Raw genomic sequence first — 25242 nt, 5'->3', positions numbered from 1 at the left:
AATTTTATAAATTAAGTTAATCATTTCAGTGAGCAGCGATGAAACCATATCCACAGTACTTGAATGACATTTTTTTTACAGTTATTTATATTTATTGTGAATTATATTTGAAGTCAGTTTGACAGGTATATTAATGGATAAAAAACAACAATGAATGACGTTCTCAAAATAATCTCAAACCCAGCGAGCAATCTAAGTAGTTGATAACGATTTGCGATTTGGTTCTGCTCATTGCTATCGGAGGAAGCTTGCATCCCATGACCCTCGTTCATCACGCATCGGAAAAAGAAGCCATCCGTCACTGTCGTCGGTCGTAACCTGGCATAGATTTGTGATAAGGGATGACGAGGCACTTTTCAAGCCATCTGAAAGCCATACCAAAAATGGCTCTTCTGCTTTTTACTGTGCAATCGGGGCGAGAGTGGGAGGCGCAAATTGAAATGAGACCTCCGCCAAAGTTCGAGGTTTTATTTGAACGACCGATGTTCCGGATACCCGCCAAGAGCTCTGACGTCATTGTGAAATTGCTGACTCACTTCCAATAGATGGAGAAACATCCTATCGGAAATAAATGAAACGGCAGAACTTGACCACACGTTTCACAGACGTTGCACAACGCATTTGGGCTTTGATGAGTAGACCCACAAAAAAGTCCCAAGAATCAACACCGGAATATTTGCTGGAGGTAAGCCGTTTTGACTTGAAGCGTCCTTCTCAGGTCGTTTTGGTCTGTATTTACGACATAATCCTCCAATCAAACTCCTGCTAGTTCCCAAAGCCCACAGCTGTAAGTCTGCCATGTTGGTTTGAATTGGCCTGAAGACAATTTGCAATTTTACTATTGGAGCAAGACAGAATATTTGCTGTCGCCGACCATGTAAAAGAATATTGCGGGCCATATCTGCTCCCCGGGCATTAAGTTTGACATCTGTGGTTTAGACTCCTGTATAACAACAAAGTCAGAAAATGAAGAGGAAACCTGTCAAGAAAAAGTCTGTGAGTTTAATGCTATCATAAGATGTGAAGCTAACGGCCAACAGAAATTAGCCTAAACGTTCGGGTAGGCTCTCGTCCCTGAAAACGGTCAAAGACAACGGTTAGCTCGTAGTGGCATTAGCAAAATTAGCCTCCACACAAATTCAAAATTGAAACACCGGCAAGGAGAAGAGGCTCACACTTTAAGTGTCTGACCAACTGCACTGACTCCAGCTTTTGACGTCACTCACTAGGACACACCCACTAAAGGTCCCTTAATACTAAACCCGACTATTTATTTATTTATTTATTTTTAAATAAAAAAAGCTCTTCCTTTTGTGACTAATAACAGACAAGACAAAAGATGTTTGCACACCTGATGGCCACCAGGGAGTGCGCTTGCTCCTCTCAAAAAGACTCCCCAGAGTCAAACACTCAAAGAAACAAACAAACAAAAACAAACGCGCAGCACACAGGAGTGAGTCAATCGAAAGTGGATGCGTTTTATTACAATGTGGTTCTCCGAGGCGCGCTCACGTGGTGTGCGTGCGAGGGCGCGCGCGCCTGGAGAGTCTATCGATTACACGGAGAACAGGTGTCGCGCGTGTCAGTGAATGAATAATACAGAGGGCACGAACGCCACTCGCGCACGCATTTCTGGACACTCGATTGTCTTATTGATCTTTAATCGACAAGTGACTGGGGATGCGTTTTGACTTTTAAAATTCATTAAAAAAAAGGATGAAAATAATCATATAACAGGTTACATGTAAACAATAAGCTATAATTATATATTCTTAAGAATATAAGAACTAATATAGAACCCTTTGAAGTAAAACAATACCATTTCAGGCATTTAATAATACTTTGAGAATCCAACAGTATTATATTATTCCTGCATTATAGTATGAAACATGGAATGCATATAAACTGAAATTAAAATAATATATACTAACTGCCGAAGTTTATACATGCCTGTCATGAAGTTGAATGAGCACGCCTGAGTCCCCCCCCCCCCCACAGACACACACACAAACCCTCGTGTCTTAAATGTCAGTCCGATTGCCAAATCCCACCCCCCTTATCGCCGTATGCACCCTCCTCCTTCCATGCCGCGTCTGATCCACTCTCGACTTGACGTGCACGCACGTGCGCGCGAGCACACGCACGCACGCACGCACACACACACACACACTTTCTCTCTCTCTCTCTCTCTCTCGCTCGCTCTGTATTTGTCACGCTCGCGCACCCGCTCGCTCACCGGAGTTGTAGTTGGAGCCCCGCGCTAGAGCAGCACAGTGTCTGTTGGGTGGCGAGAAGGAGCGCACCATCCTCATCATTTTCAACATCCTCATTCTGAGCCCGTTTGGATGTATTCAAATCACGTGACGCACTTTTGGTGGCAGTTGGACACTGGACTTTTGTTGACTGTTTTGGTTTTTGTCTTGTGAACTTGTTCGCAGGTGTTTGAACTTGGGATTGTAAACGCAAAGTGGAGCTTCGCCATTTTCCCCATCGAATCCGGTTCCGCTCCAATCCCCCCCCCCATTAGGGATCGTAAAGAGTTCCACTCAAGTCCGCCATGAGGTTGCTGACGGCGTCTTGCCGCTCCCCTTAGTCGCTCCAGCGCCTTTGCTCCGCCACCGAGGAGACGCGCAGGTGCAGACGGGCTCCCCTCGCCCGCGATCGGCTACCCTGGCCGGCGGGAATCGAGTGGCCTCATCCAAACGGGACCGAAGAAGGATGGAGGCTCCCCGGCCGAGAGTTGCGGGAGGAGTCGGAGGTGCACTCCGAGGACGCGCGACCTTCTGGATCTGGACTCTGATGCTCGTCTTATGCGAAGGTAGGAAAAGTTCAGCAGAATTATTGACGTGATGCGTCTTATGCATTTGAACGCTTTTGTTTTTGGTAAACCTTTTTGCACCGAACATTTTCGCACTTTTTGAACGGAGGTTTTGTAGCCAACACACGTTTTGCAAAAAGTGTCTTGTGCACGCAAAAGACACGCCATCACGTGACTATTTGGATGGATAATGGCATAATCGCGGTGGTGAATTGGTCGACGGAATTCCTGCGCATAACAAAAGCATAAAAACTTGTCGTCAAAACCTGAGACGGTCTGCGTTCACATTTATTACTAAATTGAAATGCTCGCGTTCTGTGTAACGACATTGGCACGTGCGCATGCCAATGACGTGTTGCTGTGTAACAGCCCGATGCCAGATTAGTGTGTGTGTGTGTGTGTGTGTTATTGTGCATTTTGCAAAGCAAATTGGAACTATTCTGATAAAAAAAGAGAATGTACTCTTTCGTCTGGTCAGCTTGATGCGACGTCACAATATCGTGGGTGGCAACAGATCTGACAAACTGCTCGAATATTTTATTTGTTTTTAACGCAGGGTTTTTTAAAGTACAAGAGTTGAAGCAGTAGTTACATTTCAAGTCTTTGCATTATTATTATTATTATTATTATTATTATTATTTATTTTACACGTCTCTTCTACAACAAAGAGTACTCTTGGCACCGCTCGCAACTGGCCGTACAATTCATGTTTCACTTTTGTACTGATGTGCTTTTCAGTCATTTTTAAAAGAGTTGACTATGAAGGTATCTTCACTTCTCATGAAGTATGCAGTTAAAGTCTCTTTACCAGCTTTGGGATTGACAGCAAAATGGTTCTTGTTGTCCTTTAATACATTTCTGTTCTCTTTTCCTCATATTTGTTTTGTTTTTCTTAAGTCCAAGAGTTGAATCAGTACTAATGCTATTTTATTCTAATACTAATGTCTTTTGAACGTAATATCGACTTTGACTAAAGAGAAAGAGTGCCACCTATGTCTCTACTTGTTACTATACTTAAATGAAGGAATTAAATCGGTAGTACTTTTACCATACTCACCAGTGTTGTACTTGGATACAGAGTGTGACATCTTTTGCGAGTGCGTGCTAATCAAACCCGACTTACGCTTCGCTGGAGACTTAACGGGACGTGCTGATCTGCGCTGGCTTGAGACCGGAAGAAAAAGTGCAGCGATTACACGCGGTTGCGGGGTTGGGGGGGGGGGGGTCAGTCATTGGTCATTGAACACAACAGCTGGGGCTGAGTTGGCACACACACTAAAAAGTTGAATCACCAAGTATGAAATCTGGAACATCTGAGGTCCATTTTGGCTTTGGTACGTGTGTGAATTGGGTAATTTGTTTTCATCTAATTGGATTGAATTTGTATTTCAATAGTTGCTTTGTGCCATTTGCTCGACACTTTTTCTGTTGCAGTATAAAACCAAACAAACAAAAAAAGGACACCTTTCCCAATCCATGTACTGCAGCATCAAAAGAAATGTAATCTGGATTTCCTCGAGATTGGTCGCAATGTAGACACCACACGTAATAAGGCAAAATCAAGTTGAATCAAATTTGGAACCAGATTTGGCTTGGACAACAGTGCACACACCACATGTGATTTACCGTTTTTTTCCGTGTATAGTGCGCCCCCATGTATAGTACGCACCCCTAAAAATGGCATGCTGATGCTGGAAAAAAGCTTGTACCCATGTATAATACGCACCCAATTTTTATGAATTTTTTTTAAAAAAAAATTTAATTTTTTTTTTTTTTTTTTTTTTTTAAGTCCCAATGATCGTCACACACGCAGGGAGGCAATGGGTCCCATTTTTATAGTCTTTGGTATGGTCTTAACTAGGCTGGATGTAATTTTTTTTGTTGGCGTTGATTTCTCCGACTGCCCATAAACGCACCACCGCGCTCCGTGCGCATGGAGCGTGTTTGAAGTGAACAGCAGAGAAGAAAGGAACAAGGCAAAGTGTTGTGAAATAAAATATTACCTGTAATACGGATTTAGGTAGAGAACTGAACTTTCGCTCTTTATATAGCTGACGTGTCTTGCTCATCCGTTCTGCGCATCTGTAATGGCGGCCTCCGTATGATATCCGGTTTGCGTGTGTGCGAGAGCGAGAGAGAGCGAGAGAGAGAGGGCGCGAGAGAACGCTCAACCGTAGCGCGCCGCCGACCGCCCAACTGCACCGGGCTGGTCGATTATTGTGACAGAGCCGTCGCTGAAATTTAGAAGATATTTTTAAAGTCCTGATGTACTTTCTAAAATTTAAGTGGACCTCAGTGCGCACTGCGCAGGGAGCTTAATTTGGTGCGGTCGCGCAACCGCAGCGCGCCGGGCGCTCACTGTCGCATTGCTTAAAGAGCGCCTTTGTGTTTCAGGATGAACAGCAGAGACGAAAGGAACAAGGCAAAGTGTTGTGAAATAAAATATTACCTGTAATACGCATTTTGTTATTTGCTGATTGAAACTGCTAATTAAACTGTGAATTGAAACTAATAGGAAGAAAACAACTCTCGCTCTTTATATAGCTGACGTGTCTTGCGCATCCGTTCTGTGCATTTTATTTCACAACACTTTGCCTTTCTTCTCTGCTGTTCACTTCAAACACGCTCCATGCGACCGCAATGCTCTCGTATCAGACGCTTGCTCGATCACCTGCTCGTTTGCTGTCCCGTGCGCGCACGAAGCGCGGTGGTGCGTTTACGGGCAGTCGGAGAAATCAACGCCAACAAAAAAAATTACATCCAGCCTAGTTAAGACCATACCAAAGACTATAAAAATGGGACCCATTGCCTCCCTGCGTGTGTGACGATCATTGGGACTTAAAAAAAAAAAAAAAAAAAAAAATTAAAAAAAAAAATTTTTTTTTTTTTTTTTTTTTTTGTACCCATGTATAATGCGCACCCCAGATTTTAGGACAATAAATTAGTAAAATTTTGCGCACTATACACGGAAAAAAACGGTATTTCAGATTCACTTTTGACACAAGTGTGCGTAAGATGACAACGGGTCAAACCAAAGTTCTGATCTGAGCAACTGCGCCAGAGCATAAAGTCTTGCCTTTTTCACACGCTGATTAGTGGAGGGTTGGGTGTCACTTCCTGTGTGTGTGTGTGTGTGTGAGTACGGGGGGTAGTTTGTCATGTCTGCAGGGTTCAAAGTTGCATTAATCAGCACCACATTTCCCTTTACATTAGCTTCACTTGACTGTGTGTGTGCGCGCACGCACGCGGTGGATCATTATTACGACAAGATGACTCAGACGGGACTCGTAATGGATTAACATAGAATTTTAATCCGATGTCATTTATCAGCGTGTGCGAGTAATGACCGCGCGCGTGTTGGGATTTAAAGGCTACGTTGATTAAATGCACAATCTTTCAACTCGAATGTGTTTGTGAGGTGCCAACAGCAGCGCCTAGTGGTGTGGATGATGAAAGAATCGTCATCTTTGATTGACGTGTCATTTGTGTGGCCCATGGCACACAAACGGTGCAGCAGCAACACATAGATCCCCGCATATTGGCACTTGAGCTTTGCAGATTTTTTGTTTTTGTTTTGTTCAATGTTTGTGTTTTTGCAGTTTCTAAAATATCTTAGCAGGTTTTGGGAGGGGGGGGGGGTCATGTTTTCTGCCATTTGCAGCCCGTTTTTCATAGGAGACATTTATTGAAAGTTTATCAGCGTTTTGGACAGTTTATGAAGTTTTTCCCCTGTATTTGCTGATCACGCTCCCCCGTGTCACATATAATTTGTACTCTGTGCAAGACAACAAATATTAGTGCCGTACTGATGTGGTGAGATGAGGTGATGAGCTGAGATGTTGCAGTGGTTGCTGCATCCAGGCAACGCTACATTCAGCGGCGGCGCAGCAGCCAATCATTTTGCCGCAGGCAGACATGTACCAGGCCCTCAATTCAGTTTAGGAATTTCCGAATGAGAATCCCCGGTTTCCGACGGATGGCCGAAAAGCTTGACCTCGGCGTATCCCTTGTCACACTGATGTGCTTGCTTGTGTCGTGTCGGTTCTACCTGGATTTTTGCTTCGGTGGGCCAGGCTGGCCAGGTCCCTCACGCTAGCCGGTGCTGCACTTTCTTTCTCTTTCCATTATCTGCAGTGGGAAGAAATCAGAGCACTTCAGATTGGACACTTGTTTACGACCGGCACAGAACAGCAGACTATTGATTTTTGCACATACGAACGAGAGGCGCTTTCGGGGTGATGAGGCGGGTGAGATGAAGGTTTTCAATTTGATTAGCGTCATCAAACGCAGCGCTGTTAACAGGCGCAGGCGCTAATAGAAAATCATTTGGATGTGGGGCACACTCTCTCACAGGAATGTTGCCCCGAGGAGGCGAGCGGGGGCAGGCGCAAGAAGGTGTCGCCAAATGAATGAAGGTGATGAAAAGCGGGACAAAGGCTTTTTCCCCCCCTCATTTGATGAGAAACAAACACAAAGATAAAAGACAGGATGGCAAAAAGGGCAAGATGAGGACGAGTAACCTTTTCCTCCACAAATTCATCCACAAAGTTAACATCAAAGTTTGCAGAAGATCCGACACTCACAGGTGGTTCCTTTCTCCTTTGAGGTTGCTGCAGTGGCATCATAAAAAAAAAAAAAAAAAGAACATACAAGAGTGAAAATAAGTGAAGCAGGCAAAGTATGAGGGTGACATTTTTTTTTGTAAATAACAGAAATATAAGATGAAAATAGGCATGAAAATATTTACAAAAAGTCAATGAAAATAAGAATATCTGATGAATATTAAATAATACAACAGAAGTTGGACAAAAAAGTCAAATGATTGCAACAAAAAGTGTGTGAGGAAAAAATACATAACAAAATGTACAAAATCTTCTGTAACAAAATGTTACAGAAGAAAATAATAAACATGACAAAATGATTCCCAAAACAAACCACCAAACAACAATCCTATTGAAAGTCAAAATCATTCCCCTATAATAGTTCAAACTCATCTACATATTAAAAACATCAGAACACAAAGCAAAATATTAGCTAAAAAATACACAAATATTGCTAAAAAATGTAAAATATGCAAGTACGATAAAACACTTGACCTTAAACCGGACACCCCCCCCCTACCCCCACCATTGGTCTCCCATTGGCCAGCTTGCCCGTGGTCAGTCAACACGTCTCCAAAGGAGCAAAAATGTGCAAGGGAGGCACAATCTAATCCCATTTGGGTAGTGTGTGTGTCTGGGTGTGTCTGTGATCCAGCTCCTTGTATTCAAGCAAGGTGTGTGTGTGTGTGTGTGGGGGGGGGGGGCTGTTGCCGGGGGATAGGCGACAACACTCGATGGCATCCGCTACATTCCCGCTGCGGCGAGGAGGAGGAGGAAGGAGGAAAAAGTGCGTGGGGACATTAAAAGGCCAGACGAGGCCAACGAGTGCGAGAAGAAAAAAAAAATGGGATGAAGGCAGTTGTTGTGGTGTGAAATGAGAATTGGGGCGGCGGAAGAGATGAGCCAAAAAGAAAAAAAAAAAGATTGAAGAGGAGGCCTGACTGAGAAGCGAGGCGGAGGTGCAAAAACTCAGCAGCCTGCAGGCGGCGGCATGCCACGCACATCGTCGCCTCCCGGTGGCCGCGAAATTGGTGAGTGAGGGTCTGTCGGCTGTAGCGAGCGGAACACTTTGCTTTGGCGAGCATCTCTGCTGTGCTATTAATGACCAGCATTGTGCGCAGCAGAAATGAGCAGCCAACTGACCACGACAATCTATACGGAAGCGCCGAGCTGTCAATGAAAAGGCAACCTTTTTTTTTAACGCACTCGCACGCATGTTCGAACACATGGAAAGCGTCCGTTGAAACACAAATGCGGAGCCCGGGGAAGCTGGTCCTCCTGCGCTCGTTTGTCAAGGAAGCCGCAAAGTGATTAGCATCCCGCTAACCGCGGCCGTGCACGTCCTCCTTAACCAATTAACCAAGCCCGAGGGCACGCCGGCCTTCTAATTAGATGTGCAGATAGGGGAGCTCGTTATGCAAATAGGGGAGGGGGCTCCTTAGGCAAAACGCCGCCGGCTTCACCTGAGATGGCCGAGAGCTCCCGTGCCATCTAATAATATATGACAACTTTTGCAGGTCGTCCAAAGTCTGTGTGTGTGTGCGCGTGCGTTTCTTTGCTTAAGTGTTTGACTCGTGTGTGTGTGATTGTGGTGATGGCAGCACAGGCCGGTGTTGACGGTTGTGACCTCGACGTGGCGGCGGGGCCTCCTGATGCATCCATCGCCACTGCTCTCTCCACCACACACACACACACGCACTACATATCAGACGAGGTGTTCCAAAAGATGCTACAATGTACACTCTTCGAAGGGAGGGAGGGTGGAAGAGGAAATGAGCATCGAGGAAGGCAAACAAGGACGATATGAAAGGAAGGAATTAAAGAAGCTAAAATTGTGCATCGAGTGAGACACTACATGTTAAATGACATGAATGATGAAATGAAAACATTTCGAATTAAACATTTTCCATGTCAAATGTAAAAAAAGAAACTGCTGAAATTGAAAATATCTTTTTCCAACTTTGCCCAAATCAAATATTTTTCGCAAATGTTATTGTAACGTAATCGCTCCACTAAAATGTTCCCTGCTGCACGTCTTCCCTCAACCACAAAGCGTCGTAAGAAACAATAACAAAGAGCCTTGAGTCACTCAAGCGGTGTTTTCAGCGGAAGTTGCGGCTCGGCGCTGCCGTTTTGAGGGACAGCTGACATTTGCCCTCTTCTCTCCATCAGATGCATTACTGGACACAGGCCTCTGACATTTGCGTTTGGGCAGTGCTAGCCCCCCTCGTGCTAGCTGACATTTTGTTGGCTGCTAATGCTTATTCATGGCCTCAAAATGGGACCTGTGGGTGCGGCGAGGGAGCGCTCCGCTCTGTTTGCTTCCCATTTTTTGTTGACCCAGGTGGGTGGGGCTCTGTCAAATGATAAATTCCACCCTGACCCAAGAGATAGCAAAACAAATTAGAATTTTAGTCAGGGCAAATCTTTACTTTTTCGTTTACAAAGATGCAAATGGTAATATTTTTTGTTTACAAAAAAAGGATAGAGAAATAAACATATTCGAGACATGTTCGAATATGAAAAATACTTGGTCGAATTCAAGTCAGCTAGCTTCACGGTAACAAAACCTGAGAAATGTCTTTGACGGGCTAATGGAAATTAGCTCGGATGTTATGCTAACTCACTTGACGTGCCTTGAGCAACAACGCACCCAAAGGCCGCTGACAAAATCCCCGCAAGCATTTCTTGTGTGCTCAGTGCTGCTTGACATTTTGTGGTCCAGCGCAGTACTCCCCCAAAGGCTCGCACGCGTCCCGATACTTTTGTCGTTGGGTTGGTGATGTTTGTGTGCCATTACCTGGCTAATGGCTAACGCTCAGTAGTGTCACGCTGATGACTTTGTGTGTGTGCAAACGCGTGCTTGCGCACGTGTGGGACTGGAGGGCAGGCAGATAAAGGTGTCTGCTTTTTCCCGATAAGGACTCCCACCTCTTCATCGCTTTGCTGTTCTCGCCCCCCGCCCACCCCCGCCCGTGGTCTTCCCCATTGTCATCCAGCCACCATTTGCTCCTCAAGATTCCCCTTAAATTTTCATTTCAGGATGTCATTTTTGACTTTGATTCTTTCATTTTATTAGAACGAGTTCACATAAATTTGTAAATCATGTTTATTTTAAAATTTAATTTTTTTAAATATTTTAATTCATCTATTTATTTTTAAAATTTAAATGATTAGTTTCACGTGTTGTTGAAGTTATTACGATGCAAAATTACTAACAGTTTAATTAAAATGGATGGATGGTACCTTATTGATTGTTCAAGGCAAAAGTCAAAGTTGCCACGAATACTTCCGGGCCATTTCTTGCGAACTGGGGTACCTTCATTTTAGCTGCCTAGTGACCTACCTCGCTGCCTTTTTCGCTACTTGTTACGCGAGCTACCTCCCTAGCCACCTACTGGACCTAGCTAGCTTCCTACTTTGCAACCCGCATTTTTGCTCCCAGGCTAGCAACTTCAGAGCAAGAGTTACTACTTTATCCTATTTGATTGGTGGAAACAAATTGTGGACACAAGAATCAGGAGCCATTCCCTCGACAGGAAGTGAAGAAAGCGCTTCCCATTTACGACCTCACACTCATGTATGTTGGTGCGTTGTTCTCCCTCCAGGGTGCCTTGTTTGAATGATTCATGCCTGGAGAATACCTTTGGTCTTATTGTCTCTGCCGTTCACGTTGGGTGGAATCAGCACCATGGACAGCCGCAGGCCCCACACCAAGTCTTGCAACGTATACAAAGGCCGAGTTACAATCGGAAACTCGGTCGCCTCGGTGCTTTGCAACTCAAATTAAAAGGATTGTGTTGATTTTTTTGAATGCACCTAAAATAGAGGTCATAGTTGCAGCACAATCTGAAGTTAGGCGAGTGCTGACCAGCAAGTAAGATGTTGACCAAACCGAGCCGTGTTCTGATGATGGTCTCCAGATCACATTTTAAAGGTGTTGGTCGTGTTCCGGTCTTGCACTGGCCAGTCTTGGGATTTTGTGGACACCGGTCAATACCAGAGCTGATTTGCTGCTGTTCAATTAATGGGTCACTGAGCCTACGTTGGGTCTCGGTCTTGTCCCGGTCTTGTCTCCGCTCCAAAAAGTCTTGCCGTTCTCACAGGAGTCTCATCCTTCCTTGTTGTTGCCGTGAGTGGTGAGTTTGCTGCGGCAGTTTTTTTTTAAATTTTTTTTATTGCGTCAGTCCCCCACAAAAGTGAGATGAGGCAGGTAAGGTGCGTGTTGCTGTCATCAGCGTGCAGATTGGAGAAATGAAACGGCTAACAAGACAAACGGCCCCAGCGATATTAGCCGGGGTGAGCGCGAGGACGAGCACTTTTTCTTTTGCCTTTTTTTTTTTTTTCCTTTTTCCAATCCGCACGTCTGTTGCCGCCTTGGCAGGCTGCGCCGCCGCTCGTCTTTCCTTATTTTGTCCCCCTCTCTGCTCCAATCCACTCGGTGTGTTAGCCTTTAAGAAGCAAGCACCTGCGCTAGCTTATCCTCCTGGCCGCTCTTTAAGTGCGTGATGACATCTGCTGATTAGCATTCAACGAGCGTGAGACAAAGTGGCAGCTTAACCTGCTTGAGAAGTTATTCATGTAATGCTGCTGTAATCAAAGTCACAAACGGCAAAATGGACTTTTGGATTCCTGCGTCTGGGTTTGATTCGTTTGTCACCGTCTACTTGCCAAGAGCTCAGTTGAAGCCTCCATTTGTACTTAAATGGCAAGGGGATTTATTTTAGACAGAATGAAATGAAAATACAGTTGGAGAAAAGCAAACCATGACATTTTTGCAAGTGGAAATGAAATTTAACAAACATAATTCCCGTGGAATGTGAGAAGAAAGGTCCATTTGGGGTCCATGGTGTTAAATCAGCACCAAAGCACGTAGACGGGGAACATCTGGCGCCGGTCGCCGCCGACCCCTTTATTGACGCGTCGTGAATTCTTCATCGGGACAAATTTCGAGAGGACAGTCGGCGTCTTTTCACGGCCGCCGTCATCCTTTTAACATGCGTCGGGTTCACCTTTTCAAAGGCCTCCTTGAAATGACCTCTATGACCTTCACGCACGCAATGTTGACAGTCGCCAGTGGTAGAAAGACGACAATCATGCCTTTTCGTGTGTGAGACATCAGAACATCTTTGTGAGCCCTCCCAAAAAGTTGATACCAGGCCGAGAAAACATTGCCTTGCTGATCACACACACACACACGCACACGCACACATACACACACACCCACGATGACATTACGATGCTGAAAGACCGCAGCCAAAAGTATTTGGACACTTCCCGCTCGCTCCTGTTGGGGAAGTGTGCCACTACTTCACGTTTGTGCTATTTTTGAAGGCTTTTTTTTTTTTCTTGGTGTGTATTCAGTACCTGCCAGGCTGAATTGTTCTGCCTGGTGTCAGCCGCTGACACTTTACTAGGAACATGTTGAGATACGCTCGTGCGTGTGTGTGAGTGTGGAAGTCCGAGAGAGAGAAAGAGAGCGAGAGAAAGTAAATCTGTCTTCCCGCTTCTGCCGACAGCCCAGGGAGAGGATGAAAAAGATTTAATACCTTTGCCAAGGTGATGCCCTACAGTGTTGCCTCTCTCTCGCTTGCTCTCTCTCTCTTGCTCTCTCTCTCTCTCGCTTTCTCTCTCACATTCACGCACGCACGCACTCCTATGCCTTGTTTGCAGCGGGATGTCAGACATTCTCGTAAGGAAGCAAAATGCCAAAACACAAAATCTGATTTTCTCTGTTGTAAACGAAACAGAAATATTAAAGCTGATTTTTTTTTTTTTTTTTTTCAGAAAGCAAAGTAATATTGACTACTTTTTTCTTTTAAATTTGAGAACATGTCATTAACAATGTTAAAAATCTGTTGGACGTGTGCGCTCACCATCTACACACGGATTAATAGTTTGTGGTTGTGTGTGCGTCTGTGTGTGTGTGTGTGTGTGTGATCAGCAAGGCAATGTTTTCTCGGCCTGGTATCAACTTTTTTGGGGGGCTCACAAAGTTGTTCTGATGTCTCACACACGAAAAGGCATGATTGTCGTCTTTCTACCACTGGCGACTGTCAACATTGCGTGCGTGACACACACACGTGGTTGGTGTGTAAATTTTATTTTTTTTTCATTAGTGATGAGTTGGCCAACTGTGCGCTGCCATATTTTATCCACAATTAGGGAACTTCTCTGTCAGACGGGACGTAGGCGCACACACACAATGATACATTGGTATCGTTAGTCCTCATCCCCTCCTCGACAGCTGTGCATGTATGTGCGCACATACACGTGCGCACGCGCACACACTCGCCAACATCCCAGTGTGCGTGCAGACGCAACACGTTAGACGTGAAAGACGAGAGAAGAAAAATGAGTCGGTGGCAATTAAAGGTGCCTCGCCGGCCATCTTGCTTTCCTGTGACCTCCCTGTGACCTTCCTGTAAAAGTGACTCACCAAATAGAAAAGAATGTTGATTACAAATATATATTTTGTCTTGTCCTTTTCTCTTCGACGAAGAAACTTATAAAGTTCATCTTTGTAAGCAGCATATGGCTCATCAATACTCCCAAATTCCTTTAGCTTGATGCTAAACTATGATGCAAAACATCATAGACGTGCTAGCAAAAATGAGCATGTACCATTTTCGTCATTTTTTTTTTTAATTCATGATCTGGTTTTTGGTGGAAATCAATGATTTGTGATTTTTTTTTGTGGGCACGATGTTCCAGTCCAAGTCAGGGACAGAAGCCAGAAGACCCTGCATACTGCACTACGTGCATCTTATCGCAATTTCGCTTCTTTCGTGCAAGCATTACCTCATCCTGGCGTTTAATGCAGTACGGCGAAACAAATTGCGGGTGGAGTGTCACGTTTGGCATTTTTGCAGCTAGTGGGCGAGGGAGATGAGGATGAAGACGTGGAGGAAGATGAAAGAAAAGCTTCTTGCACCTGCCGGGCTGCGTTGTCCCTTATCAAAGCTCCTGGCTCTCTTCATTTCTTCCTCATTTCCTTTGGTGGCTGTCTGGCCGCCTTTTCTTCATTGACTCTCATTTCCTCACGTTATTGTGGCGATGGGCCGGCTTTTTGGCTTGCCGGCGCTTTCGCCTCCCCGAGCGGCAAAAGCGAACAAAGAAGGGGGAGGATGTTCCTGAAAAACAACATCTGACGCCGCTTCTGCTCCGTCACTTTGCCAAATGCTAGCTTGTTCGCTCGCACCTGCTAGTGTGGCCAAATGACAATTTGCCACGTGAAACATTCAACAAAGGACGATTTTAATTTGCGCAGAAAAAATTGACGATTTTTCCCACAACCGCGCACCCACCCACAGCCCGGCGCACTCGGAAAGCATCCGCCATCGTCGTCGTCGTCGTAGTAACAATAATGACACATCAAAGCGTCTCATTTCATGTAAGGCCATTTTTTTTTTTTTTGCTTGTTAATTCTGATCTTATCTGTCCGTTGCTGCTGCTGCCGCCACCCCTTCAACTCCGGCTGAACTTTCCCGCCTCAAAGTGTCGGCAAAAGTTGTTGGCGTCATATGCGATAAAAATAAGACGGCGACTAGTTCACAGGAAGTGGTTTGAAAGCGCGTACGCCCGGCAACGACTCCTTGTTAGCAGAGAAGCAGCAGCTATCTTTCCTTTTTTTTTTTCTCAACAATAATAAATTTGTCGCCTCTCCTCCTCGCTGCTCTACTTTTCCACTTTTGTGGTTGTGATTGACAGGAGAACTTTGTGTTTATGCTGATTGGCTTTTGTAACCTGATTTCCTTGCAGAAAATATAATCACAACGCCGTTTGCAGTTTTACAAAAGATTAAGTGAGTTCATCTCAACTCCAAATTGATTTAATTCAGTCGCATCCTGTCAATTTTTTATTCCAATTTTGTATTGACAAATGTCCTTTTTTTGGATTTAATAATTGAATATTTGATTTAAAAAACAAACAAACAAAAAACTGACTTTGTTTTTGCAATCAAAACTTTTGTTTATCATCAAATTGTTTAACTCCATTTTTATAACTATAATAATAAGTGTGATATTTTGAAAAGTGACCTTTTTCAAAACAAAAATAAAATAACAACCAAGAACCTAGAGATCAATCAAACGCTCCATGAGGTTATTTAGGGCCATTTTTTTCCCTGCTCCTAAATGTAGAATCTTCGTTCGTCGTCGTTTTTTTTTCATTTTTATTTTGTTTCTCCTGTCCTGGTTTTCCCACCTCCGTCTCCCTTTGCAGCTTGTGTGTCGGCATGTCTGTGTTTTGGCTGCGTGGGCACCATCCTGTCAAAGCCCTGCTGTGTGTGTGTGTGTGTTTGTTTTGCTTCAATCGCTGTGTGTGTGTGTATGTGTATGTGTGCGTGTGTGTGGCTGTCGAGTTTGATAAAAAGCCTCTTCTTTTTTTTTTTCTTTTCAATAAACAGCTTTTCCCGCTCCATGCGACGGAGCCTCTTTGATCGATTGCCTTCCTCCAATTCTGTCTTTGATTGCTCGGCGTTCTGATCAATGGCTGCTTGCACGCTTTGTGCACGCTCTCAGCCGAGCGCTTCAAACGGCGCGGAAGTTAAGTGGCGCCGCGCCGGGTTTCCCTCAACGGGCGGGAGAGAAACTAACTTGCTAAAGGACAAAATCCTTGGATTAGCTTCTGTTTGCGTGCGGCTAACGCATAGTGAGGTGCGCGGGATCCGGTTTATGATTTTTTTGACACAAGCCGTCATTCAGTAGACTCCCAGTTGAAGTTCAGGAACAAAGTGGGTTTCATTTTGGGTACTAGAACAACCACATAGCTTTTCCTGAGCAAACTCCATTTTGCTTAAGACAATGCAAAGCGCCCAAGACAACCTCAATAAATTAGCATCGAAACTATATGTATAACTGAAATTTCAGCACAGGCGATGTTTCACAAACGTCATGTATTCTTTATCCTCTGCAAAGATATTTCTTTTACAATTGAACAATTGTCTCCTTCACCTCAAGCATATGTCTGTATTATACTGACCCCAGGTGGCCAAGGCACACACACATACACCGGAAAGAACACATTTCCCGTGAACATAATCTGCCAATGTACACAGCCGCCCTAGCGCTCTTGTCGAACGAAATATTTCTTTGTTTATTCCCTGACAGAGTTGGGCCAGTGCGTGGCACTTTGACCCGCTTGCAGAGCGTCGGTGTGAAACTTGCGACTTTTGGATCTCGGAATCTCAGAACTGACACGTGTTTGTATCTTTTTCGTTTGTTAGCATCTTTGCATCGTTGGGCCTCCTTTAACTTCATTGTTTTTGCATCTCAGTATACGAGTGCAGCTTCAGGTCATCTCACGATCTCAACATTTCAGCATCTTCGAATCTGTTAGCAACTTTGCAATCTTAGCATCCGAGCATCTCGGCACCTTTATTTCTCTTTGAGTCTCGGCGTCTCTTTCGAATTTCAGCATCCTCGTAGCTGACCTTGTGTCTCCGCATCTTCATATTTCAGCATCTTAATGGCATTCTCGGCGTTTGGCCGCATTTGTCAAGGCACCTTTGTATCAGGGGCTCTTTCGTCTCGGTATCACAGCCCGGTGGCATGTCAGTGGCGTTGCACCTCTGCGTCACGCCAGCTTAGCGTCACTGTATCTCGGCATCTTCTCGCCCTGCTGTGGCCGTATCTTTACATCTCAGCACGGTCCTCTCGATGCATACATTGCGCGTGTTTGTGTGTCTATAAATAAATCCAGCTGAGCAATTAAAAGGAAAGATAACGAGGGGAAGTGTGGCTAACGACAGTCACTGGCCTTATTTGTTGTGTGTGTGTGTGTGCGTGTGTGTGTGTGTGTGTGTGTGTGTGTGTGGTGGGGAGTCTTTTCAAAGGCATATTAGCGAGTGCCTTGAAAGCCGAGTGGCAGCTTTAATACTTGCTCATAACTGCACGTACGCACATGCACAGTTTTAATCACGCCGTGTGTGTGGGTGCGTGTCTGTGTGCGTGTGTGCGAAAGGCTGCTTGATGTTGATAATGACGCCGGGGTAATAGATGTGTCACTCTGCACAATTAAAGCGACGCACTGACGATACAATTTCAAGAAGCCGTATAAAGCGCATGCGCACACGCATTCATTTTATTTGGAGTTGTAAAATAAATATGCTGCATGAATGAAGGATTAGGTCAGCGCCTGTCACGTTTGCTTCTCGCTTCTAATTAAGCCTGAAGCGATGTGTGACACACACACGCGTACGCACAGATACACACAAGCACAACTACATCTTTGTACCTACCTGCAATAAAGTGTCAAAAGAAGTTCACCCCTGGAAACAGCCGACCCAAAGCAAGTCCACGAAAAACAAGCCACCAAAGAAAGTGATGATGTCATATCATGCACGACTGATGCAATTTGCGACCATCTAATCAGATTACCCAATTTGGGATTTCTGCGATACGGCGGCACAAAAACATGCAATTGGAACTTCCATTTAAAGTTCTCTCTGCTCTGCATGTGGTTGAAAGACATAAGTTGCTCCGAACAACGCAAGGCACTCCGCCTCGGGGCGAAAAGAAGCTGGTGAATTATTGAGGCGACACTGCAAACAAGTTATCACGCGCGCGCGCGCACACATGTCGTAGTGGGCGGCCATTTTTGCTTTTATGAGCATGTCAGCGTGTGTTTTGGCACCCAAAGATCTTTCACTCGAGAGATGAGCCCATTGCAATTTGACACTTTTCCGAGAATTACGTTTTTGTTCCCGCATGAAATAGTTTTCCGGGACAGCAAATTTAAATGATATATATATATGTATTTTTTTGCAGTGGAAATTCTGTATATTTTTCTTTGGATTTTCTGGGGTAAATACATGAGTAAAAGGCAAATTTGACAATAAAAATAGCGGTCAAAATCTATATCAATTGATTACTCGTATACTTTTCCTGTAATTTATCCGCTTCAATCTGCTCCCTGCAATAATGTTGAAGGATGTTTTTGCTTGGAAATAAATGTTTTGATTTGGGCAAAACTACGTACGACCTCACAGTGGTCCGCAAACTTTCCATCTGATGACTTGTTTGTCCTGCCAACCCTCATTTGCCAGGTCAGCAACTGTGTGTGTGTGTGTGTGTGTGCGTGTTTGTGTGTGTGTATTAGCAGCATAGAGGACGGCCAATATCAACAGTGCAGGAGTCCACCCACTCAAAAATCACACTGATCCAAAGTCAGTTTGACATGCGAGCAATTTTCTTTCTTTCTGTCTGTCAAAAAAACGCAGGGAGGTCTACTTTTAAGAAAGCACATTTGATTTGGAACAAAAGAGTGAAATAACGGGCGTCAAATCATTTCATGGAAATAAACACTAAGCGTCCTTTTCTCCAGGCCTCACTCAATAATTCAGTCTCTGTGTGTGTGTGTGTGTGTCTGCTCTTCTGAGTTTGGCGTCAAAGATCAAATGAAGTCAGAGTCGCGCTCGTTTCATGAACAAAAACAAATGTATTGAGGACGATCGACGCACTCTGGCGTGTCACATGAAGTGAAGTTAAGCGGAATATGTTAGCATGCTAGTATTTAGCATGAGCATGGGTTCATTAAAATTATTTCAAACAATAGTTCAGTTATAATAAATTTAAGTAACGAATAAAAATAAACCAACGTTTTCCTAATGGATATATGAATGTGTGTGTAGGAATGTTCTAATAAGAAAAATGAATATCTTCATCGGGAGCTGAAAAAGTCCTCATGGTCTTTCACTCAGGTCAGATGAGGAAAATCAACTCTTGAACTTCAATGAAAAGAAGGGGAAGGTTTAACAAAACTCGTTCTCCTAGCAGTGGATGCATTTGAGTAGCGTTTAGTTTTGGTGAAAAAAAAAACTGGTGAGCGGCCAATCGAGGCAGCCGTTTCCAAAAATGTCCCCAATATGACGAAATTGCGATTTCAACAAATATGACAATTTGATCCGTCTATGGGCTGCTTGTGGATGACGCAAGTATTTATTTAAAAGGCAAAAACATGTTGATTTCATTTAATTTCTTCATGAAAATTGGTCGCAGACGCTCGAGTGTTTGGCGGTCATCCAAATGACATCAAGAACACCCCCCCCCACCCCGGGGGCTCATTACAACTCCTCAATATCCACCAGTCCCTTCAATAGGTTCCCTTTTCTATTCTTACGTGTGTGGAGAAAAGGTTGGATTACCGGCGTGTTGTTGCCAGATAGGCTTGGATTACGCGTGGGGAGAGACACACAGCGAGGAACTGGAGGTGTGACTCAGGCGACACGCACAGGAGATAGGAGATGTGAGGTGCGAGTGAAACAATGACAAGATGAAGTCGGCGGACAGCCGAGTTGCGGTCAATGCCCAAGCTTCGGAGAGGCCGCCATCTTGCTTACTGCCTCATTGCATCTTTGCTGTTAATTACACTCGGAAACCATCAGGCTACTTCATGCCTGTTTGGTTAGCTAGCTAGTCAATTAGCTTGTTGTTTACTATTTTGAGAAGTCATCGATTGACTTGCTTGAATCTTTTTTTTTTTCGTTATATTTTGTCTCTCTGTATTGCTTGTAAAAGGTGGGGCGCTTTGTTACCACGGCAACCTTGCATCCTCGCACCACCCCGCCCCGTTTAAAGGCACACACGTGTATTTTTAACAGCCGTTATGTGAGCGCATGTGCTGACTACTCTAAAATACAAGTGGCATCCCATCTTTCACACACACGCACACACATGCACACAGTTCTGCGTAAGCACTGACTGTCCCGCTAATGAAGTTTAATGAGCGCAAAGCCAGACCTGTGCACTTTTTTTTTTTTTTTTTTTTTGAAGCAGAGATGCTCACCTGCCTTCCACTTACGCACAAGCCAGTGCAGCAAAGACACGCCAGTGATTTCCCCTGTAACTGAAAATTGTCGAGAAGTTGCTATCTATGCTGTGTTCAAGACCGCTGGGAAATGGTGGCATATGACTTATTGGAGCTTAGCGTTTTACAGCGAATCATCAAATTTTGCCGCTTTCCCCAGGATAACCCCTTTTTTTTTTTAATTTGCCGTGGTTTGTCTGTTTGATCTATGTGGTTTTGAGGGGGGGGGGGGGAACTTTCAAAAGTTTGTCTTTGAGGGACCCTTGCGAGTGGCCAAAATGACTCAAAGATGGGCCTTTGAAAGCAAAACTGATGAGGATTTTGCAAACTGAAACAGCCTTTCAAAGATCTCCCAAGGTGGAGTTTAGTGAAAACTAAAAGTGAAATGGTTTGGGAGGTCATGACTTTTGTTGGTCTACTCATGCCTGCCTAGCAAATTTCCAGCTATTATCTTAAACAAGCTCTGGCAGCGGAATTGTCCAACTCAGGATAACTTATCAGTGTGCTCTCGTGTGACTTTACAACAACAGAGTGCTAATTTCCATTTTTTTTTAAATGTATTATTTTTTTTGTTTTCATATAAGACAAATGGCGTCACATCATGGCATCTCTTTAGGGACTCGCTGACTCTGACGCTAATTACCGTTCCCGCCGTGGTTGAACGCATCCATCAACATCGGCGCTGCCTGTCGTCACGTCCTAGCCATTTTTGAGGGATTAGTCGCACGTGAGAGTGCGCTCTCACGCGCACACAGAATCACACACTTGCATAGTCATAGCTGTGTATCAATGACTGTGTGTAGAATACAAATCATAACCTCTGCTGCTGCTTTGGAAACACCCCACCGATACAATGCATGCAAAAGTAGTGATTGATTTTTTATTTTTTTTTAATCCATAGTGTCAGACTTAAGCGTGCATGCTAATGCTGCTTATTTAATATTCGATGGAGGGTTGAATTTAATTGAAACTTATTTTTGGGGACCTTGTATTAATTCTGCCTAGCAACAAGTGACGGTGAATGAACGTTGTTGTTGCACAGTTGATATTTCCAGAGTCTCCTTCCAGAAGTTGAAGTTGAGCTGAACTCCATCACACATCCAACTTTCTTTTTCCTCACTCTGTCAATCAGCAGACTAATTATAAGTGCGTCCCGTCATTTCTGTTTAGTCGCCGCGATGCTTGAGGGGAGGCAAACAAATCACAACACGCCATGGCTAATGTGACGTGTTAGCTCACACCTCATGTGTTAAGATCACCCTTGGGTCACAGATGTGCGATCTTTTTCTTTTTTTTTTCTCCCAGGCTAAATGTAAAATCTTTCAATCAATGTTGCAGATTTTTTTTTTGGGGGGGAAGGGGGTAAAGGTTAGGATTGATCGGGTATGATTGGTGCTGTCGGGGCAAATGTCAGCCAGTCAATGCCATGTCCTCTGTGTTCTTTAGCAAATACGCTACCCAAAAGGACATGATTAGCACTTGTGAAGCAAACAGAGTTCCCTCCTTAGATGGGCTGCGTGTTCCAATTCAACAGATCTGTTTCAATCAAGTAGATGTATTTCAAAAAGATGTAAGACTTGCAAAAATGGAAGGGATCAGTATTGCTTACTAAATGATGGTTTGTCAACCAAATGAGTTTTTTTTGTGTTTTCCAAAGAAGACGCTAAGATGACCGTTTCTGCTTAGACGGGATGCATGTTTGGGCCGCTTGTCAAAGCGGAATGGAACAGAATCGCCCGCTAGGTCATGATTTGTCAATCAAACAAGTCAAACGGACATGCTTAGCTAAGATGGCATTTTAAATGACGCATTGAATCTGCGTTATCGCTGTAATGGGACACGATTGTCTTCCGCGGCGTGATTTGTCAATGGAATGGACGAGTTGGGCTCAGTAGACGACATTTTATGTCATTTAGAAGGGCTGCGCTTTAATGCACCTTACTGCTACCTGCAGTGGAAACACTATTGGCCGTGTAATTTTGTCCATCAAATGCGGCAAACTGACGTGTTTGAGCAAAGATGAGAACATGACATTTGAAGTGACATGCGCTTAGACGGGCCGCGTTTAAAGCGCATTACCGTCACATGTTATTGTATGTCACAATTTGTCAATCGAATGAACATGTTTTGCGAAGCAGATATTTCAAATCTTGTTTGTACTTGAGCAGGCTGCATTTAATGTGCATCACTGCCACTTTTAAGTCCAAAGCGGAGCAGTTTGTCTCAATTTGCAGGCAAAAAAAAAAAAAAAAAGGCTCATGAAGCCATGTCCGAAAAAGATAGGAAGTCTGCACTTTGTTGTGGCTTGTGATCGAATGGATGGTCGTCATCACTTCCTTCTCTGCTCGGCCGGATTCCCGTTGCTCCATTCAGTCTGTCCAGGCTGAGAGTCCTTTTTTTTTTTTTTTTTTCCACCAGCAACTTTTTGTTGGCTCTCGCCAGTGTGGATGAACGCTGGGTGTTTTTTTTTTTTTTGGTGGGGCTTCTATGTGATTCACAGCCAGCCAGGCGATCTCGAGCCTGACCCACTCTGCTCAGCTTGAGAGGTTCTCTCTCGAGCTGCTGCGTCGGCTGCCGAGTTTGCTGAGGCCGAGACACTGTTGGCTCGATTTATTACCCCCCCCCCTCCCAAACCCGGGGCCCAAATCACGTCGCCAGAGCGTCTCACTGAACACGTTTCCAAAAATCAGCCTGGCTGATGTTTGCAGCGTGACATTTTGGGAAGCATGTCTGCCACATGTACAGGAACCAAAAAAAAGTCATGCCCGACAAATCACGGGGAGTTTAGGTCTTTTGTTGACAAATTGTAAGTCGTGGCGATCTATGCCTGCCTTATTGAACCCAAGTCGTGACAATTTAGGAAAGCGAAGTTGCGACAATCCCGTAAAAAAGACAATAAAATAGCCAACCAAAGTACAATGTTCTCCATTCATCTGCGCTTTTGGACATTTGGTCGTCGGGATGCCCGGCGTGATGGCTGATGACACCTCGCACACATTAAAGCGCTGCCGGGCCACACCGCAAAGCTGCTTGTGTGTGCGTGTGTAGCTCGCCGCACCGTGTCTGGGGAAATGTGAGCGCACTGACCCACTGACAGGCCCATCAATCAACATCTGGAGTGTGAACACAGCAGGTAGAGCAACACAAACGACTGGGCTCGGACATGCTCGCTTTGTTTTGAGCCGAAATGGAACTTATCAAAGAAATGTTCATTGTCTTAAAGGGGGGGGGGGGAAATACACGTTCTTCCCGTCCGACAGAGAGGACTTGATTTCATACATTTCTTGGAGGACACTGCTTCCCCACACGCATCCTTGTTTTGATTTGAAAATGTCCAAATTCAATTGAGAAATTAAAAACAGTTGCTTTCCCACGCCCCAAAGTTGAATTCACCATTTTTGCAATGCCGGCATAGTAGCTAGTAGGGTGTAAATCGCGGGTTTTGTCACGATACGATATAATATCGATATAAAGAACTTCGATACGATATTTGCCGATATCTTAAAGCCTGCTGCGATTCAATCACGATATATCGCGATATAGTGCTCTACGATCGATATTTTTATTTTTTTTAATAAAAAATATAGGACAATATCCTGATTTATAACAATTCATACGCAAAATCAACAAGGTACTGCAAACTCTTTATTTAGGAAATTACAAGAGTATTGTAGTATACAAATTGCTTACTTTAACACTTAACTTTGATGTGTTTTTTCTTTAAATGTGCGGCGAGATTTGTGCTCCCTGAATATTTGATCACCGCATGGTAGGATTTACAAACTGCACGTGTCTTGTCCGTTGAGCCATCTTTTCTTTGGAATCCAAAGTGCTTCCAAACGACTGACTTGAAGCCTAAAGGGGAGCAAATTTCCTCGTCTTTTTGGACACTAGCCATAGCACCAGCCCAGGAGCCGCTTACTAGTTGTCGACTCCCCTTTCGCGTTCCTGCTCTGCTCACAACACAACAACGCCGCGCACTGCTCCCGGAAGAGGAAGCAAGCAACAATGAACTGGATTTCAAAATAAAGTCGCGTCTAATGTCCGAGGTCAAACACGGCGATATAAATCGATGTTTACCTTTAGCATCGATGCCAATAAATCGTAGAGCATAATATCGATTAATCGATGTGTATCGATGTATCGTTACACCCCTAGTAGCTAGGCATCGCTAAGCATACATTTAGCTGGCTAGCTATCTAAATGTACTAGCTTTGCTAAATGTATGCGTCGAGTGCGGTCCTGCCAACGTTTAGCTTCCTCTTTGAGCGCTTTGCCATCTTGCACGTGAGTCGAGAGCATAAAGAGCGGAAGGGGACGGCAAAGGAGAGGGCCAAAATAACCCCCCTGATAAATGTCAGGCTCGGAAATAGAAAGTCCATCCTTCTCTCCGTCGCTCTATGATCGTTTTTCCTTTCCTCTCACGTGGAACAGCTGAGCCGCCGCCGCCGCCACCGTGGTGGTTGGAGGTTTTGCAGACGGCGTGCCATCTGCGTGATCAATGGCCGTCATTCTTCCAAAGAACATTGGGTCACGATGGATCTTTTCATTGGCCCTTGTGAGCGCAGCGCAAACTCTCATTTTCACGGCCAAGGTGATGCTTTTGCGTTTGGGCTGCGTCACTCTTCTCGCTCTAGTAGGCCATGTTTTAGCACCAAAAGGGTGAGGGGGGGGGGGGGGGGGGGAGTCGTTTATACCCCTTAGCCGGACAGTATCATTTTACATTTTTGCTGAATCGGCTACAACATACTAACCAAACACTTTAATCCAAAGGATCCTTCCATACAATCATTTTAGTAAGATTTTTTTTGGGAGATGTTATATTGGGTTTTCCTGAAGTTGGCACCAAATCCCAACCAAGCGTCTGAATTGAAGTCAATGTAGATCAAAGACGGATAAAAATGTTGTTAAATGGATCTCATTAGATAGATAGGGAGAGTGTAGCAAGGTTGTGTGCGCGTGCACGCGTGTAAAATTGGACAGGAACACAGCCAGATGTACAGATACGATGAGGCC

At 44.5% G+C, this 25242-nt stretch overlaps 1 protein-coding gene across 1 annotated transcript in view; it reads left to right on the top strand.

Moving 5' to 3' along the window:
* Positions 1-2258: 2258 nt before the first annotated feature.
* Positions 2259-25242, top strand: part of si:dkey-215k6.1 (transmembrane protein 132B) — an 84387-nt gene continuing 61403 nt past the window's right edge. Inside the window, exon 1 of the mRNA XM_061279864.1 lies at positions 2259-2818. Within this exon, the coding sequence (XP_061135848.1) occupies positions 2719-2818 (100 nt within the window). The 5' untranslated portion in view covers positions 2259-2718. The remainder of the gene's footprint in view (positions 2819-25242) is intronic.

Source organism: Syngnathus typhle, linkage group LG5, assembly GCF_033458585.1.
Source record: "Syngnathus typhle isolate RoL2023-S1 ecotype Sweden linkage group LG5, RoL_Styp_1.0, whole genome shotgun sequence".
Taxonomy (NCBI): domain Eukaryota; kingdom Metazoa; phylum Chordata; class Actinopteri; order Syngnathiformes; family Syngnathidae; genus Syngnathus; species Syngnathus typhle.
Note: the sequence above shows the minus strand (reverse complement) of the source record. Positions and strands in the feature narration are given on the sequence as shown.